The 20,712-nt window shown below is 32.0% G+C and overlaps 2 protein-coding genes across 2 annotated transcripts; both read right to left on the bottom strand.

Annotated features, from left to right (window-relative positions):
* Positions 1-7,425: 7,425 nt before the first annotated feature.
* Positions 7,426-13,315, bottom strand: LOC118047239 (uncharacterized). The gene is made up of 10 exons (XM_035056483.2): positions 12,944-13,315; positions 12,460-12,847; positions 11,648-11,845; positions 11,276-11,497; positions 10,833-10,899; positions 10,492-10,698; positions 9,304-9,395; positions 8,643-8,825; positions 8,428-8,564; positions 7,426-7,778 (listed from the first exon to the last, which is right to left on the bottom strand). The coding sequence occupies exons 1-10, from the start codon at positions 13,078-13,080 to the stop codon at positions 7,547-7,549; spliced, it is 1,863 nt and encodes a 620-aa protein (XP_034912374.1). The 5' UTR covers positions 13,081-13,315; the 3' UTR covers positions 7,426-7,546.
* A 4,591-nt stretch (positions 13,316-17,906) lies between these two features.
* Positions 17,907-20,255, bottom strand: LOC118047241 (flavonoid 3'-monooxygenase). The gene is made up of 3 exons (XM_035056485.2): positions 19,754-20,255; positions 18,952-19,422; positions 17,907-18,715 (listed from the first exon to the last, which is right to left on the bottom strand). The coding sequence occupies exons 1-3, from the start codon at positions 20,198-20,200 to the stop codon at positions 18,068-18,070; spliced, it is 1,566 nt and encodes a 521-aa protein (XP_034912376.1). The 5' UTR covers positions 20,201-20,255; the 3' UTR covers positions 17,907-18,067.
* Positions 20,256-20,712: the final 457 nt, after the last annotated feature.

Below are 20,712 nucleotides of genomic sequence, written 5' to 3'. Positions count from 1 at the left end.
TAATATGTAACATCATTTTTATTTGTTATTTATAATTTCAAATTAATACATGTGTTTTTTAAATATTATTTTTATTTTTGCATTTTTTAAAGTTATTAATGAATAATTTAAAAATTTCAAACAACTTATTCATGTAATTATATATTTTTTGATGATATTAATCATGCTTATATAAACTAAATATGAAAATGCATAATATGTAAGATAATTTTAAAATTAACATGACAATTAACAAAAACAATATTACAAAACTAGTAATAATAAAAATAACTCTTAACTAAAAAAATAACACAGTATAATTACACATAACATAATAATTCACTTGAGCTCTATTTATGTCTTAGGTGACGACGAGTGGATGAACAACTTTATCAATAACACGACTTTCACCTATCTATATGGTTTCATCCTTCAAAACAACATTATATAGGCTCAATGTCTCTGATAACAGGTCAAGTGTGGTACGACATGTCTCGAGTCAAGAAGATGCTTAATAACGAGCAAGTCTATCATTATCATCGAGATCATGAAAATCAGCCATAACACGTCAACAATCATGTAGCAACTGTCAAACCTAATATGAAACAAATAGAAATTATTAATCCATAAATAAAATACAATGATTTTGTCAAATCCTATATAAAAAAAAGTAACAAATATTTACAGCATTTAGAATCCAACGTGCATGTGGCTCATAATCCATCTCCTCATATGAAGGAACTTGTGTTAGGTTAGCTGTAATGATTCAACTTGTTATATTTAGGTACCAACCCATCTAATCCTTTTTAGAAATTACAGGATGCACCTTTCTAAAAATAAAATTTATTTGTGCATCCCACATCGATATATGCTAAAGATGGTGGATCATCTAATTATAATCAACGTGTCTATTCGAACAACTAATGGAATGCAACTAATCACTTGTATCTATGTTAGACAAGATGTGTTGCTTAAAACCAAATTGTCGCGTCACACGGTCTACCAATGCAACTTAACAAGCACAAAAACTATAAGGGGGCAACTGATGTCTATAAAGTCATGGCCGATATGCATATAATAAGAGCAGCTATCATATCATCTGCTGAATAAGGTTTCCACACAACCAATTAAAATATCAACAATGTAATTATTTCTCATCATTTACAAACATTAACCTATGAAAAATTATCTCCAGACATTTATAAATATAAAAAAAATTCAACATTAACCTATGCAATAATTTCATAACATTTACCAATATCTAAAAATTAAACATTAAACATTAACGTAAATAATTAATTCTCATAATTTACCAACATTAACACACATAATTATTTTAACTGATTTACCAATATCCAAAAAATCAAACATCAATGCAAGTAATTAATTCTCATCATTTACTAACATCAACACACATAATTATTTTACTCTCATAGTGTACCAACATACCTGATTTGACTATTGTCTATCAAACTCGCTATAATAAAATGACAAAACATGGGTTGGATTATGTTCAAAATATATGCTCCCACACCATTTGTTAATAAATAAGCAATGAAATTTATTAAATAAGGTTTTGAGGAAAAATATTCTTAATCTAAACAATATGATTTATATATTCAATAACATATTACTTGCATCCTAATGGAAGTTGTAGATCAACCTTCAAAACCTAGATAAACATAACAGGTGTAGACTCAATTTATAACTGCCCCAATTATAAATGCCCCCACAACCATAGCTTTATATACAAAAAAACATACAGCAATTAGTAACCAACTCATATATACATAACAAACTTATTACATTTATTTTACCTGTAAAAGCAATAAACATCCTCCAACTTACTTTAATTTCTCCAAGCTAGCTTGACACGAATACATATACAAACATGCAAGGATGCCTGAACCCCAACTATATAATGAAATGGACTAGAAATCCTTTAGTGGTGCTAGGTAGAACAAGGACACATGCATCCCATTGAGATCTGTGAAAAATATATTATCAAACATGTAAAGTATATATGCTCTAGCATACTTGTACAATGTAATATCAAATTCAAATCTAATTATAGACAAATGAATATGATAATTGAACTATTAATATGCATTAACATACCATTGTAGGATTTCATCATCATAATTATTGGGTAACTCATAAAAGTTTTTCTAAAGCTATCTCATGGATAAAGCATTCCCCTTGAACATTTCAAAAAGGGGTACTCGTCCAAATACATGCTCGTATAAAGTTATCTTATTCTAGATACCCATGACAATACATGATTGCCTATCGATAAGCAAGCTAAATAGAACAGCAACATCCTGCAATGTAGGTGTCATCTCTCTAACATGAAGGTGGAACATATGAGTTTCTTGTCTCCATTTCTCAATGAGCGTTGTGAGCAAGTTATGATCCATTTTATGTGTTACAGACATGTGATGTAATAAAAACCCACCTGCATGATGTACGGAATCATCGAATCTGGAAGCAGGATCAACTTATAAAATCTGCAATAAATCTTACCCAAATCGTACATAATAAAAGAAAAAATTTTGATGTATTAACATGAATTATAGGGTCATTAGCACAACAATTAATCATCTTTGTCAAATGAAAAAAGTGGCGGTTTGGTTGGACACACAAGCTTGGCTGGCAGTTTGCAACAAAACAACAATAGAAATATTGTGGTGACAAGGGAAAGATAATTCAGGTGTTTTGATAGAGGATTAGACAATGTTTTGGGTAATATGGCGGCTGTTTTCTCTTGAATTTTTTTGGGTTCAAGGGGTTTTTTTTTTTTTTTTGGTCTTAGGAGTGGTAGCAATGAAGGAAAAGAATTGTAATTATATATATATATATTATATATATATATATATATATATATATATATATATATATATATATAATCGTGATTCTGAATCACAGTTTTGTTATAAAACCACTATTCTGAATCATGACTGTTAAATAACCATTATTCTAAATAACTGTTCTTTAACAACCATAAAAAGAGGATCTCTTATTTTATCAAAAAAGTATGTACCTCCCAATTTACTACTAAAATAATTTATTTTTCTATTATTGCAATCAATTTTTGCAATTTAATCTCAAATAACATGTCATTGAAATTTAGCAAAATCCATAAGAAAATAAAAAAAGAACCTTTTTAAAAAACTACTAGACCTATCGATTTTATTTGTTGAACTTCAAACATTGATGCTAGTAACACAAATAAGCCTTTTACAATTAACAATAAAATAAATAATAAGAAGAATATCTTTAGAAAATAAAAAAATTTTAATCCATAAAGACTTACCGAATGAATATTTATTGCTTAGTACGTTGATGCAAGCACTAATGCCAAAAGAAAAAAGTGTTGGCATAGTAATTAGTTTTACTAGTCCAAGTACCCGTTCTCCATTACAGACCATATTAGAAGTCAATTTTAATGTCAAAACAATATGTAGGTGTTATTTTAGAAAAAAAAATAAAGAAAGATTTAAAATCTGAATTAAATTTGTTGCATGTGTTTTGTCGCGTGTGAGCAATGTCGCGGTGATCGTCTTTCCAAAGCGAGGTTTAGAGTAAAAAGGGAAAGAACAAGGAATTATTGTTTCTTATTAGTTAAAAGGAAATAAAAGTTGCCACATAGTATTACGGTCACTAAAAAACATATTGGTTTGCGAGAGGCTGGATAGGGAACAAATTGTGAATAGGAAGGACGCATCACCACTAAAACACCTTACCTAAGATAACTTGTATTGTTGTTTGTTTGAAATGAACTAAAGTCGATGTGTTTTCTAACCGTTGGTCTATCTAAGATTTAAGAAAATACCTTCTCGGTAAGGAGGTTATTATCTTATCAAGTTAAAAACTTAGTCATTTTCTAGCCAAGACGCATAAAAATACAAAGAGCTATCCTTTTATTTAATATTGAGAATATATCTTATTTATAAGATGTTCTTGCGTTAAATTGTGCCTTAGATCATTGATTTAGGTGTCAATTTTGATCATTTGTTGGCTCTTACACATACAGACACTTTTTTTTTTTATCAATAATCTAAGATTCTAATGATCTAAAAACACTAAAATCATAACGTATAATCTCTATTTTTTTTCACTTTTATCTTTTGTGTAAAATAAATAATTATGAATTTTATTTTATTATTGTGAAGATCGAGCCTCAAAATCTTGCTTGGATGTTGATTTCACATATGTTTGTCTTTATTTTGACGTAATCTAGTCAGCTTTGGGAATTATGTTTTTGGGTTTATCTATTTTGTTCTTTGTCAAATTCAAGCCAAAAAATGTGTTTGATTTTAAAATAGTTGTTTTTTTATTTGGACTTTGTTTATAGGCTTGGACCTTTGGTTTGAGCTCATTTTCAATAAGACAATGTTTGGCATGTTTGGTTTTCATTAAAAGAAAAATGCAATATTTTGTCCTTAAGAGGTGTTTGCCAAACACAACCTTAAGACCTTTTCTAAGCCTCTAATTTTTAGTTAAACACGTGTTTGGCAAACACACCCCACTGATTTTCCAGCAATATTTATTTTCTCATTTTTTTGTGTTTTTGCCAAACAAGCCCTTAAATCATTTTTTAAAAAATTCTAAAAAGAATTAGGATCATTTTAAAATTATTTATGGGTACCTCACATGTTTTTTAAATCATTTCATTTAATATTTGAGTTATAGACTTACACTATAAGATATTGATCCGGTATTAAAAATATTTTTTTTTTCTTCCATTTTTTAAAAAAAAATACAAAAAAAAATAAAAAAAATTCTTATCTTTAGAAAATACAAAAAAAAAAAAATATGTTTTTATTTGTGTGCATATGGCTAAGTTTCTCAAAATAAATCATATTTGCATAATTTAGCCTACTAAAAATCACAAAAAAAATTGTCTTTTTTTTTTCATGCATTTTGGATTCAATAACTATTTTATTAAAGCCATAAGAACTTGGCTTACATTTCAAAAACACCAAAAATTAATTTTTTTCTTTTAATAAACGGGATTATAAACTTATATGGAAGACGTATTCCTGATATTGAATAAAAAGATAATTTTTTTCTCTTTTTTATGTTTTCACTCTAGAACAGCTAAGTTTTTAACCTGATAAGATAAGGACTTCCTTATCGAGAAAGACTTTTCTTAAACCTTAAACATATAAACAATTAGAAAATATAACAATAACTTATTTATACCAAACAAATAAATAATGCAGCTTATCATAGGTAAGGTGCACCGAGAATGATGAGTCTTCTTCATGCATAACTAATTCATTTACTCAAACTTTCATAGACTATTAGGGTTTTTAGTGACCATAATACTATATTGCGACTCTTAAACCCTTTAAATCATATTTTTTTATGATTTTTCAATAATATCCAAAACCCTTTTTGATCGAGGAGCCTCATCCATCATTCGATATCGTGCATGTCATGAAAACTTATATATTCAACAATTGATGGTTGTGTTTGCATGCATGAATATGGGTGGGTGAAAATGATATTATGTTTGACGATTGTGATTTTTTTTCCTAGCTGTTTATTTAATTATCCAAAAAGTACTAACGTTTAGCTAAAATTATTTTTCTTTGTTTCCCTAAATGAATTGTTATATTGTCCAAGCTCTTAAAACTACTAAATTCTTAGTTGTTGTTTGCTTCTTCTGTTCTTGTATCATTTTCCAATGGCTAGGGTGTCTCAGTTGCCGTATAAGCAACATTTTATTACTATTATCTATTACTACTTCCTCTCTGCTCTGGAATTCATTATGTGTGATCTTTGTCTCATTATCCTTAGCCATCTTAACTTCCTTTACACAATTGCATTCTAAGGCATTTTCTAAACTTTCCATAACGCACGAATCGAGTGATGTTTTTGTTATTTGTATTTACTATTATTTTGTTGGTTCATCATCATGCTTCAATTCAATGGTATTTCTGCCAAGTCTGTATGTAGATATAATTTTTAGCATTTTAAATTAAACAACCACAAATGTACAAATATATAATTTTATTAAATATATGATTGGGTACAATCTCTATCTAAAATATTCTTTTAAAAGAATAAGATAATCCTCTGATTCTTTCTTTGGATTTGATATATGGTGACTTGATTTATTTTAGAAATCAAGTCAAGATTTGTGCTTTGCAATAACGTGAATTTGGGCGTGTATTGCAAAGCGAAGATTTGGTGATTTGATACTTTAAAGAGTATCTTTGATTTGTCTTTAAAGTGTTGTTGAATAACTTTTATAGGACGTTTAGGTTTGATCCAATAGACCTTTGTTCTTTATAGACTTTAAGCGTAGATAAAGAAGACTTGAGAACTTTTGAGAGAACTTCCTTACTTTAAGAGCTTGTCTTGAAGAAAATTTGTATCTCCAAGAATTTCTTCTCCTTTTTCTCTAAGTTGAGGCCCTCTATTCATAGAGGTTTGCAAGGACTTCCAAGTTTTTTTTCCAATGCCACATGACATTATTATATTAGTTGATCATATATTTTATGAAAAGAAATCTTGAATATCTCATCCATAATTAAATATATTGATGGGATCTTGCTTTCATGATAAGATATATTGAATATCTCATCCCAAGTGTCAACTTTTCATTAGCTAAGAAATATGTGGAGGCTCATTTAATTTTCATGTCATTTATTTTATTTTTATTTTTATCCTTTAATAAAAAAATAAAATAAAAATAAAATATAGTGAAATTTGATTAGTAGAATTTTATTTTATTTTTTGTTTCTACATATGCCCCCTTGAGACAAGTTTTACTTTGGAAAACAAGTGGACATGTCTTGAAAATATGGTTGAGATGATTTTGTACTTTAAATATATTTTCAACTAAAATTCAATTTAATCATATGAAATTTTCACAATAAATAGATATATCTTATTATAAAAATAAAATATAATAGTCAAAATTGGAAATTTGTGGAACAATTCTGAATCATATTTGTCAAAACAAATAATAGAATACTTTATTTGAAACAATTGCATATTCAAGGACCAAATAAAATTTATCTTTATATAAGGATTGTAACTAGCACCTTTGACTGGCCAGCATTCTTTCACAAGAAATGGTTGACATCTTATTGTTCTGAATTCAACTATATGATCCATTTATAATTCCAACTAGCAGTTAATGAATTATCACATGCTAAGATTTTGATTCCTTTTACATTTCTTCTCTTGATATGCTTGCACCCATATCCGTGTACCTGTTTCAAACAAGGAAATGAATTGCTTTTTTTTTTTTTTTTTTTCTTGCCGACTTTGCTCTCACAGAATACTAAAGATTTATTGCCGACATGGCTTTCATGACAATGACTCAACCTTGGGTATGTTGGTCCATCTATTCATTTGCTGAAGACAGGCGAGAATATAGTGTCGGTGCTACTTTCTACAGATGTTCTAGTGGATTAGGAATACGCTTGATGATGAAAAACAGCAGCAGCATCCGTAATGACAAATCCAAAACCCTGTATTCAATCAAACAGATAACGATGCATAAAAATTACATTTGTCAAATCCCCGTTTCCGAAACATGAACACATTTTTACGAGGACGATGCCATCTCTACATCACTGTGCGCAGGAAGTACAATGCCTTCTGAGAAAATGAATTTCTTTGTTGCACCAAAGACGGTGGCCATCTGCAGAACCACGGTTTGACATGCGGAGGCGTTGGGCTGGAGAGATGTCGGAAGAGATGGCATGCACTCAGGATGAAATTCCTTCTTCCCAGAGGATGGTGCAAATAGAGTCAACACTGCCCGGCAAAATAAGAATCTGCAAACGGAAACAGAAACTTAATCGCATAATCAACTGTCAGGTAATTCGAGTTTCTCCTGTTATCTGACACATCCATAATGGGAAATCTTTGGAGGGCAAGCTCTATTTCCATGCAATAAACTAGAGGGGCCATCAAAGGGGAATGAATTTTGTCAGCTCCAAACCCCTGGGAATACAGTTGATTCTCTCTCTAATGGACTTGTCAAATCATTGTTGCCACTTAATAATGAAGGGAAACAAAATCTATAAATCACTCGAGTCCTAAGGAAATACTAGATTTAGAGTCAAAACACTTTTAGGTTGGATATGACAACGCAAGCAACAAGCTATTGATTTTTGTTGTGGTTGTGGTTGTGGTTATAGCAGTGACTCTGGCTATGGTGGTGACCTTGGAGAGGGTTTGGTAACATGTGCTCTTAAAATATCTTTTCAAAATCTTGGACTTCATACTTCTCAATAATTGAGAAAGCTTGAGAATATCCCTCCATTAACTCACAGGAACCAGCAGCTGAAGTGCCTTTATTTTTCATGTCAGTACATGTGATGTCATCGCTTGGACAAGCTTGTCAGTGCCTATCAAATATGCAACTGTACAAGGACCAAAAGTTTTAACCTAGCAGGACCCATAGGAACAATTGAATGGTACCTCAAAAGAAGACGCCTAAGAAATGGGTCGCCTAAAATCTGTGCCCAAACAGGATCGAGCATGTCTGATGTTGCCAGAGTCAAACCCCAGGCATTCAATGATGAAGAAAGCAGCTTCTCAGCCTTGTTATATGTATCCTGAAACCCATTTAATCAATTAGTTAAACAACAGAAATTAAATCACCACGATTGAATTAGAATGGGGTTAAATCCTACCATTTCGACATCAGGTCCTGACAAACCAATTAACAGACAAAAAGCCTGCAGAGGAGTTGACAGAAACATGGTGAGCAGACTACCACTGTGATGACGAGAAGAATCAGCTGTGGTAAGAGGAATTGAACAGCTTGGTGATAGGATGATAGCAGCTGGCTCTCCTTTCTCAGCTCCACTTATAGCCTACAAAAGTAAAGATCGTGACATGACCCAAGTTAAGGTAGTTGGCATTCTCAAATTGATGGCCATATCCTCTCAAGTAAAGAAGATGATCCAGGCCAAAACTCGTTATGCTTAATTTAAAGGATAAATTAAAATGCATCTCCCCTTTCCTTTTAAAATAACAATAATAACGAAAGCAATTGAAGCTTTTAGCCAAGTTTACAGAACGAAGTTCGGGCACCTTGCTAGTTAGCTTCTCCATGTTATTCAAAGTATTAAAGAATTTTCTCCGCTGTCTACCACAAATGTACTATTCAGTTGTCACCTTTTCAAATCCACTTACATGAATAGATAAGACTTTTGAAATGATCAACTTTAGATCATCCATTTTGATCATCATTGCACGTGAAAACCTTTACATGTAAAACCATGAGCCTTATAACAAAGTCAAGGAAAAACATCTACAAGTTTTACAAAGCTTAAGAAAAGACATACTTGCCTTGAATGCTTCGCTGCTATCACTGTCAATGACTATAAAAAGTGGCCTTCTCGTAAACGGGATTAAGTCAGTGGGATAAATGCTGTTTAATCCTGGAAAAGGATTAGTTTAATGTCAGAATAGCTCTCCAGAAATATTATCCAGTAGTGTAATGGCCAGGTTTAGTTCATCGATTGATGAGATTTAGATCATACACTTTTTTCTGTTAACATAAGTGACCATTATGCATTATTTACCAGTCTCATTGTACAAACAGATATGAAAACTTCTCTCAAGTCCCAAGCAGTGCCCTTTAATGGTGAGAGGAGCTGCAATATAAGTCCTTTGAAAAAAACTTTGCACAGTAGTTGAGCCTCTTTAATCATCTTATGTTCCTTTTCCCAGTCTGACATGTGATGCTTTTTCAATATTCATTCCATTCAGTTATGCCTAGAGTAGTGTTCAAGCTGATGATGTGCTGTGAGGGGTGATATCATTGTAGGAGAATGGCATCACTTTGAAATTTGTAATTTTGAGCAAGGAATTCTTAAGACTTTGAAGGAGCAGATTGACTTATGTTAGGTGTGAAGACTAAGGTTTTGAAGAGCTTGTTCACTTTAGTTTTCAATTTTAATGGAAGCTATTTCTTGTGATCCTTTCTAAAGTTCTTGAAATTTTTCTTTTTCTTTTTCTTTTTCTTTTTCTTTTTTTCTTTTTCTTTTTCTTCTATTGTATTTTGCCTCTGGTGCTGTCTTGTAAAGAATATTTCTATTGTATCATGTTAAATCCTTTTTTCAATGAAATTAATTTTCAGAAATGCATTAACAATTTAAGCAAATCAGAAAGAATCATTCAAAAAACCCATTTGGGTAGTCATGCATAAAGATTTGGCTTGTAGATAGTTCTTTTTACTCCGTCATGCTAAGCTAACATCCTGCTTGGTAAAAGGAGAAGTATATTTGTCGAGAAAATATCACATGCAAGGAATGACCAATAAAGGTGTACGAATATGAGGGGGGAAATGCAGTATATAAATGGGAATAGCAGGGTAGAAAAACAATGGACAGGTAGAATTACTAATTTATTTCCTTAACTTTGCACCAAATAATTGATTAAGCTATCACATGGGGAGCAAAACAGAAAACTGGTTATTTTTGCATCAAAATAGGTGCATTAAGCTGGCAAAGTTCATGATATTGTAAATAGTACCTCCATTCCCACGTGTACCAAAATGCAAGCAGTCCGATTTACTTTGCCTTGAAGAAGGATTTGGAATATTACTTGATGAGCTAAATGGAGAAATGGTGACTGCATCCAAGTACATGGCATGAGACTGAAAGTTTCTCACTGTGTTCTCTGTAGTGTTGATAGAAGTTCCAGCACCTGAGGGAGGTGAAATAGTGTGTCCAACTCTTCCTGAAACAATTTAAATGATGTAAGAGGCAAGCCAACCTCGCATTTCCTTAAATAGAGGAAAAGGGCGGGCTTTGAGCTCTGAGATAAAGCAAAAGTACATGGCAAAGGTCTGAGATAAAGCAAAAGTACACAACCTGAAGCAGACAAATATATCAAGATAACTCCATCAGGGGCTAGCTCCTCACAAATTGTGCCCAGAACCTACCCAGAGAAAGCACAAGTCCATCATGAAAGTTTTCAACACGACAGTCCCACAATTTGGCAATTAATGACATCAATTATCTGCTTCATGAAAGTTTCGAGGCATGAGACCCTTAATTCCCCTAGTGTTGCACATCACAGTTTTTACATTTCAACCAATCGCTTTAATCCTGAACTCATAAATTTAACAATGGACCATCCAAAAGCAGACATTTCAGTCAGTTATTTGACTAGGATAACAACATGAAACAATCTTCATTTGAATGACACATGTCTTGACTTGGATATTGCATGACAACACAAGTCAACAGAGAAAGGACAGATTATTGGAGCTCAAGCAATGATGGTAGGAGCTGATACATTACACCATACTCACTGCTAAAAAATGAGTTACGGAGGGTCGATACAGGACAGCTTTCCTTGGGTTTAGTGGCAACGTAGGATCAGCTATATCCTGGGCATGGTTAATGCGACTGGACCCTGAACCCCCATTCTGACCAATTTTAGCGCTGCTGGACTGATAAAATGAACCACTTGGTTCCCACTCCAGGCACTGAAGCATCCTGAATGTGTCTACTGTCAGCTCTGAAAACTTGACCTGATAAAGAAGCAAAACAGTAACAGTTTATGCATGCCATATAACACCATTTGGATAATACAAATCAACAAAACATCTCAGTTCAAATCATACACACAAGATCCTTCTGTCGATATGGACAGAAAGGGAGAAAGAAACTTAATACCTAACCTCATTATGATGGTAGCTGCTCAATATTGCATCTCGTAATTTTAAGCTTCTTCTAGTTGCAACACGTGGTAGTGAATCTGGATGAAGATCCAGTACAAGACTATATCTTAAAGGCCTGATATTCATAAAAGCGGTGTCAGCTTTCAAAAATCTGCTTATTTCCTGAACCACCAGCTTCCATTCTTTAAAATCAGTTTCCTGGAAACAAGATCAAAAGAAGGTCATCATTCACCACTCAATCCATGTCAAAGCAAAAGCAGGATAGTGATATTTTGTTGTCATTCATGACTTGGTAATGTTTTGTACACTAATTACAGCAAGCGTCCATCATGTAGGATGAATATTTGCATAAAAAGTCACATGAGTTAACAATTTACACAACTGACAGTATATCATTATCTTAATCTTAAAAGGAAAAAACACAACTATTTCATGACAATGTACAAGATGAGAAGCAGTGCTAGTTACACGCTTAAAGCATATCATCTGTTTAAGATAGCACAACACTGACATCACTTCACTATTGAGCCTTAGCTAATTTGAAACATGTTGATTAATGATTTTCATCTCCATGACAAATTCATAAACATCAAGATCAAGACATGATATTTCAAAACTTAAGTATCAAGACATCTGATCAAAATCAGAACGTAGAAAATAAACAACATAAGCTATAAAACACACAAAATCTCCCTATCAAGCTCCAATTCTCAAATGTACATAAACTCAATGAAACAAAAAAAAAAAAGGTGAAGCAAAGAGCATTCATAATTCATTGAAACCAAGACAACAGACAAGAAAAAAAGAATGACCTGGAATGCCTTCCTACATTCATCAACCAAGATTTTGAGTAGATTAACCAACTGGTGAACCATTTCGCGGCGGTTCCAAACCAAAGAAACCATCAGAAAACGAGCAAAAAACCTGAGTTGTTTATTGGCCAGATTAAGATCCTGAAACAATCCATCTTTGAAATACTCCCTACTCAAAATTGCTTCATAAAAAACATAGGATTCAGACAGATAGCTGGAATCACTCGTCCTCATATACTGCCCGTAATAAAGCTGAGCAATCCGCGATGCAATCTCCCCTATCTCCCATCGTTTTAACCCCGCTTCTACCAGTTTCTGCCGATTTTCCTGTTGAAATTTCCACAATTGCGTGTATACCTTGAATACCTTGTAAAAATACGTATCATACCTAACAGCACCACCAGCACCACAACCCAAAATAAAACCATAATTAATTAATTAAAAGATACAAAAAGTTAAAGAAGAAAAAGAAGCGAGGAAGAACCTGTTGCGTTCATAGTAAGGCAGGTCTCTTATTTTGGAGAACTTTTTATCGGCTTTATCGACGAGAGACCAATACACTTCGCTCACCGGAATATTACTGTTGGTATTGTTGTTCATAATTTGTTGTTGTTCCGTCATTTGTTTTTTCTAGGGTTTCTAATTGACTCACATAATCATAATCGATTTTCAGATGATCTGATCGTATAACAAAAAAGTGGTGGTGGAGAGGATTGACCTGTTACAGGAAACTTCCGGCGGAGAAAGGAGGAGGGGAGTTAAGAGGGCCGTTCCCTTCAGCATTAGCGAGCTCGAAAGTGGAGATGGATCTCTGTTCAAACTTTAACTACACAATACGTCCCTCGGTTTTTTGTTTGCTTACGCTTTAGCCCTAAAGGTTAAACTAATTTTGAGAGAATGAGCTCAACTTGTCCTTATATTGAATGACTAGTCTCCAATCTGTCCTTGTATTCTAATTGCTCCCAGTATATCCTTATATTATATGCTATTCTCTAATTTAACCTTCAAACAAATATTTTTATGTAAAATATAAGGACAGTTTAACTTTATTCTCCTCAATTTTTAATGAGTATTATATGCTTTAAGCTTCTTTGGTATTATGTTTTTTATCTGTATTTTAAAAGTGTTTAGAATAAAAGAAATATTAAATTGATGTTTTATTTATTATTTTTTAACAATTTTAATGTGTTAATATAAAAATAAAAATATAAAAAAATACTTTACAACCACGTACCAGACATACATTTAGCCCCATGATCAAAGAGGTTTGCTTCTTTTCTTGACTTCCACTTAAAAATAATGAATAAAAAAGAGGTTATTAGCTGATTATATTCTAACAACAAAGAAAAATTTCTCGAGTTCATTAATAGATTTTACTAGTTCCGTGATCATGCGGGTTAATATTTTTTACATAAAAAATATTAAAAAAAATTAAAATTTAAAAAGTGTTAGGTTTTTTTATAAAATTATACCTAAAAGTCTTGGATTTAACTGCAACGTCTAATCTAAGAGTAATATTTATAATATTAATAATAACATTAAATTTGTCTTACTCAAGTTTAAGTGGGTCTGACTGTAATTTCATACCCAATAGTCTTTGATGTAATTATGGCTGCAAGATCGTGCTATAAAAATGTGATAATTAAATAAATTAATAAAAAAAAACCAACAGAAAGAAAAAAAAAACTAATGAAGAAAAAAAATATATGAATTAACTGGGTTAACCCTTCAAATCAGGTTAACCCGTCAAACCTTGGATTCGTGTCGTGAAAGTTTAATAACTAAATAGAAAAAAAAAATTGACAGGTTGACCTAGAATTAATTGGGATGACCCATCAAACCATGTTAACCCGTCAAACCCGGAATCCGTATCATGAAAGTTTGATAATTAAATACAAAAAAATTGAATATTAACAAACTAAATTAAACAAAAAAAATTAATTACAAAGAAAAAAAAAAACAAACAAAAAGCATCAGCCTTTTCACTGTTCACTGCAATATGCAGTCTACAGTCAAAAGCATAAAAACAGCAAAAAGACAAAAAGAAAAAAAAAACTAAAGGCATCAACCGATAACTAAATAGAAAAATAAATTAATATTGATGAACTAAATTAAATTAAAAAATATATTAAATAAAAAGAAAAAATAAAAGAAAAAAAAACTCATAAGAAGAAAAAAAAACTAATAAAGAAAAAAGAAAAAAAAATCTAAATTAACTGGGTTAACTCGTCAACCCTGAGATCCATGTTCTAAAAATCTGATAATTAAATAGAAAAAAATTTAATATCACCAAACTAAATAAAAAAATTAATTTTTTTAAAAAAAGCATCAGCCTTTTCACCGTGGACTGCACTGTGCAATCCATAGTAAAAGACATAAAAAAAAAAAAAAAAGGCATAAGCCTTTTAACTGTAGATTACATACAATATTAAAAGATGAAATCAAAAGAACAAAACTAATGAGGAAAAAGAAAAAAAATCTGAATCAACTGGGTTAACTCGCCAAATCAGGTTAACCCGTCAAACATGGGAGTCATGTCATAAAAGTGTGATAACTAAATAGAAAAAATATTTAATATTAATGAACTAAATTAAAAAAAAAATTAATTAAAAAGGAAAAAGCAAAGAGAGAGAAAAGCCTACATGATGAAAAAAACTAATGAAGAAAAAGAAAAAAAAAATCTGAATAATTGGGTTAACCTGTCAAACCTAGAATCTGTGTCATGAAAGTCTAATAATTAAACATAAAAAATTTAACATTAAGAAACTAAATTAAAAAAAATTAATTAAAAAACAAAAAAAAAAAACTAAAGGCATCAGCTTTTTATACTGTACAATCCACGATAAAAGGCTTAAAAAAAAAAAAAAGCATACGTAACAGGTTAATATTTTTTTTTCTTGAATAATAATAAAAAAACTAAGATCTAAGAGTGTTAGGTCTTTCTGCAAAGATATACCTAAGAGTCTTTGGTCTAGCTGCAACGCTTCACCCAAGAGTAATATTTATAATGTTAATAATAATATTAAACTTGCATGACTCAAGTTTAAGTGAGTCTGGCTGCAACACCGAATCCAAGAGCCTTGGATGTGGGTCTGGCTATAAGGTCGTGTCATAAAAGTGTGATAATTAAATAGATTAATTAAAAAACAAAGAAAAAAAACATCAGGAAAAAAAAAACTAATGAAGAAAAAGAAAAAAAAACTGAATTAACTGGGTTAACCCTTCAAACCAGGTTAACTCATCAAACATGGGATTCACGTCATGAAAGTTTGATAACTAAATAGAAAAAATAATGATGGGTTAACCCAGAATTAATTGGGTTAACCCGTTAAGTCCGGGATACGTGTCATGAAAGTCTAATAATTAAATACAAAGAAATTTAACATTAACAAACTAAACTAAACTAAACGAAAAAAAACTAATTAAAAAGAAAAAAGCAAAAAAAAAAAATTCAGGCTAATTCGTCAAACCCAGGATTCGTGTCATAAAATTCTGATAACTAAATAAAAAAAATTAATATTAACAAACTAAATTAAACAAAAAAAATCATGAAAAGAAAAAAACACAAAAAAACCCATAAAGGCATAAAAAATGAAAAAAATATAAGGAAAAAAAACAAAAAAAAATATAGCTCAGCGTTTCACCGTGGACTGCACCATGCAGTGCACAGTGAAAACATAGAGCAATTTTAGTATATATTATAATAAATACAATCTAGTTTTTCATAATATTCAGAAAAATAAAAATGTTTTTATTTCCTTTAAATTAATGGAAATTTATGTTTTACAAATAAATACAATCTAGTTTTTCTTATATTTAATATTAAAAAAATAAAAATATTTTTATTTCCTTTAGATTCTTTTTGTATCTTCCATTGTTGTTGCTCGAAAATAAAACACATATTTTTAGGAGGAGGTTCAAATGCTAAAGATTTAAAGCTATAATGATATATATACACATATCATGAATTCCCCTAAACAATTGTTTTTAATATATATATATATATATATATATATATATATAGCTATAGCCAACCCTTTAAAAAGCAATCAATCACACCAATCACATCAACTTACGAACAAAACCCCTCAATGCTTGGTAGTTGGTGCATCCCAATGCAAAACTGTAACAAACAAAACTTGAAGTTTCAATCAAGCTGCAAGTACAGAGAAGAAAGCCAGTAAGGACATCAAATCACGTGAGAAGAAAGGAGAGAATAAGGAGATTATAACGAAAAATAATGTTTAAATTTACAGTGGATTCACTCACATGTTACAGTGTTTTCCTAAGCCCTTTTAATTTTTTTTTTATTTACTTTTTTGGTCTAACTAAAAATAGTTAAAGTTAATAGTTTAAATTTTTGTTTTTAATCCATTTTTAGATGATAAATAAGTTTATTCATACATTAATAATATCTATATGGTGTTATTAAAATAAAAAATATAAAATCTATTCAGGAATGTTACTGTGATTATTTTTAAAGTACTTTTTATTAAAAAAATTAAAATTATATATTTTTTATTTTTTAAAAATTATTTTTGATATTAGTGCATCAAAATGATATAAAAATATCAAAAAATATTAATTTAAAATAAATTAAATTAAAATTAAATTTTTTTTTTTTTAAAAAAAAATCCTTCTACGATGGAAATTTAGGCACGTAGATGATGTGCCACCTACTTTTTTTTTTTTGTCATAAAAAAAGGGTGGACATCTCTTTAAAAAAACAATTAATGCTAGCTGCGCAGACCAGCTTTATGTGGGGTCCAGGCTTCCTTTGTGTATATACTGGGTTTTGATTTACATGAAATATAAAACAATTGTCACGATAGCTGCTGACTGCGTAGACCCGCTTTATGTGGGGTCCACCTACTTTTGTTTGCTAGCATCTTTAATGCTAGATTGAAGACCCGCTTTATGTGGGGTCCACCTACTTTTGTTTGCTAGCATCTTTAATGCTAGATTGATAAAATGATTTTTTAAATAGTATAAATATAGTTTTTTTTTTTTTTTTTGTGTATTTAATTGTAAAAATTCATTTAAAAAAAAATTAATTAGATTTTAATATGTTTTATATTAAATTAATTTTAATATAATTATATAACTAATTTCGTTATTTTTTATATAATATAGTCATGGTGTTATTAATTATATGAGTAATATAAGTACTCTATAATATGAGTAATTAAGTTGAGGCACAAGGCAGGTTTATTTTTTTCTTTTGGTTTTATTTTTGAAAAGGGAAACAAATGAAAGAGACATACGGATATATGTACTTTCTATTATTTTTTGTTTTTCTACATAGAAATATAGAAATAACAGTCTAGAGGAAGAAAAAGCATTTTAACTATTTATATAGCCATCCTCGGGTCAAATTGTAAAAAAAATAAAATAAAAAAACTTATATTATCTATTTACCAATTAATAAAAAATATTAAGTGATGAAATTAGAAAAAAAAAACAATTTATTTTGCATTTAGTTATACAACATTGAAAATCCTCAGACAACTCATACGGCAAAGTCTGATTTTTTTTGACATATCAAACACAGATAAATAGAAACGCAAGCATCATGATTATCCTCTTTTTTTTTTCTTTTTTTTTTTTTTTAATTTGGTGCCCGGTAGACTTTGGGGGATAACCTTGGCCTAGGGTGCACCATTAAGGGGGCGGCACGCTGTAAAGTCAGACCATATGCCTCGTCCATGTTCAGTTTCTCCGGCACCAACCCATCGGCCAAATCCCAGTCAAAGGCGTGGATCAAAGTTGCAGTCAATAGCTGAACCATACGCAGCCCGAGACTCATCCCTGCACAAATCCTACGCCCAGCACCGAATGGTATAAGCTCAAAATCATTTCCCTTAACGTCAACATCAGCCTTTTCCCCCCCGGGAAGAAACCTTTCTGGCCGAAACTCAAGCGGCTTAGTCCATACATCGGGGTCGCGAGCTATGGCCCATACATTCACCAAAACAGTCGAGCCCTTCGGAATGTGGTAGCCGCCAATCTCGCAGCTTTCCGCGGCAATGCGTGGAAGAGACAACGGTGTTGAAGGGTGGAGCCGGAAGGTTTCCTTGACCACGGCTTGGAGGTAGGTGAGTTGCGCCAAGTCCAATTCAGTCACCAGACGGTCTCGACCGACGACGGAGTCGAGCTCTTGTTGGACCTGGGCCAGGATGTCTGGGTGCCGGATAAGCTCTGCAATAGCCCATTCCACTGTGCTCGACGATGTGTCGGTGCCAGCTGTGAACATATTCTGCAACCGCAAGTCAGCTCTGTTATTGAGGTTGCAAGGTGCTTTTCCAAGGTTGATTTATTATTTTTATTGTTCATTCTTAATGATTTAGCTGATATCAACAATCAAAAGGCAAAAGACTTGGTTTTTATATTTTCCAAAATAAATCACGCATTGATTGAAATTAAATGTTTTTTTTAATGATTTTAAGAGCATATGTACTAAAGTAGTGCTAAGAAGGCATCAGAAATAAATACCAAAAGCAGTGCTTTGATTTCAGTGTCAGTGAGCTTCCCTTCCTCACCATCAACATCCTGCTGCTCCTTCAGAGCAATCAACGTGCTCAACATGTCATGGTGCTTCTCTGATCTAACAGAAGCAGTGCTGCTGTTGGTTTTATGCTCCTCTACAATGTTAGTCAAGAAAGCATCAAATCTCTTATGAAGCTTCTTCATTTTAGCTGCTACACCCTGCAAGTCAAGCCACTCCAAAGCAGGAACAAAGTCACCGATGTTAAACACACCAGCCAGCACCATTACCTCCACCACCATTGACTTGAATTCATCTGCCTTCGGGTCACCATCACCACTGCCGTCGCCGAACACGCGCCTCCCTAACATCACCCTCCCAAGAGCGTTAGCTGTGCAAACATTGAGCAATTGACCCAAGTTCACTGGTGTAGTTGGACCTGATCTTGTCAGTGCCCCTGTAAGCACTGCCACTTCTTCCTGCACGCAGTGTGTATATACATGGTAAATAAACACACCAAATAATAATAAAAAAACCATGTCAACGAAGTGATATTATTCAAACAAAAAAAAAACCATTTTAGTGTACAAGCCAATCTAAACAAAATAAAAAAAACGTTACATACATACATACGTGTATGGTTTGTTTGGTTACTTTTTTATTAGGAAACCAAACAGGCTTATTACTGGACCAAGGCTCTGCCAAGGGGCAAGTGCAATTAATAAATCATGCAAGCGCAGGCGCAGTGCTGTTCAGATCAAGATATATCACAAGCGTTAATTAAGAAATATGGGATGAAATGAACTTAACCTGTCTAATATGTCTAAAATCATCCAAGGACTTAGCCGAGAAGAGATGGACGGAGCTGATCTTCCGAAGCATGCGCCACCGTGGCCCATAGGGTGCAAACACAAGGTCTTGGTAATTATACGCAATATGTTTGGCACCGGAGTTTGGTGGCCTGCTAGAGAAGTTGGAATCATGTACTTTCAAAAACTGAGTAGCCACGGAAGCCGATGCCGCCACCACCACGTCGACGAAGCCGAACCGGAGGTGCATGAGAGGTCCATAAGTCTTTGCCAGGGCTGCCATGGAGTGGTGAGGCATAGGCCCCAAATGGGGTAGGTTTCCAACTAGGGGCCATGGTTTTGGGCCTGGTGGAAGGGGTTTGCCGTGACGGTCACGAAGGCTTCGCAGCTGAAGAAGGCAATAGACGAAGATGGCCAATAGTGCCGAGTAAAGTATTAGAGGAGACATGATTATCTCTTGTTTAGTGTATTAACTTGGAGAAAAACTGCTTAGGAATGTGAGATTTATAATTCCTATATAGGAGGGGAAGACGGAGACTGAGAGATGGTTGTGGTAGGTCGCAACGTGTGGAGAGTAGAGGCGCACGTGACAGGTTGTTTCTTATGTTAGCTACGTGTTCCTTGACTTTAGAGAGATATGTTTTCTACAATAAAATATAATATTGCCTGCGGCGAATAATGCCGACTGCAAGGCTCAATGCTATTAAATTAATAAATAAAAAATTATTTGTATTAATAAATAAATAAATAAATATTAATAATATTTCAAAATAAAACTTGAAAAATTAGAAATAAGTATAGATTAAGATATTAAATCTTAAAAAAATAAAATTTTAAATAAAAATAACATGTAAGACTACACATATTAAAAATATTATCTTAAAATAAATATTTTTTATTTTCAAAAATATAAATTATCTATATAAAAGATAAAAACAAAACAATAGATGTATCACAAAA

Source organism: Populus alba, chromosome 13 (genome assembly GCF_005239225.2).
Source record: "Populus alba chromosome 13, ASM523922v2, whole genome shotgun sequence".
In the NCBI taxonomy this organism is placed as follows: Eukaryota; Viridiplantae; Streptophyta; class Magnoliopsida; order Malpighiales; family Salicaceae; genus Populus; species Populus alba.
Note: the sequence above shows the minus strand (reverse complement) of the source record. Positions and strands in the feature narration are given on the sequence as shown.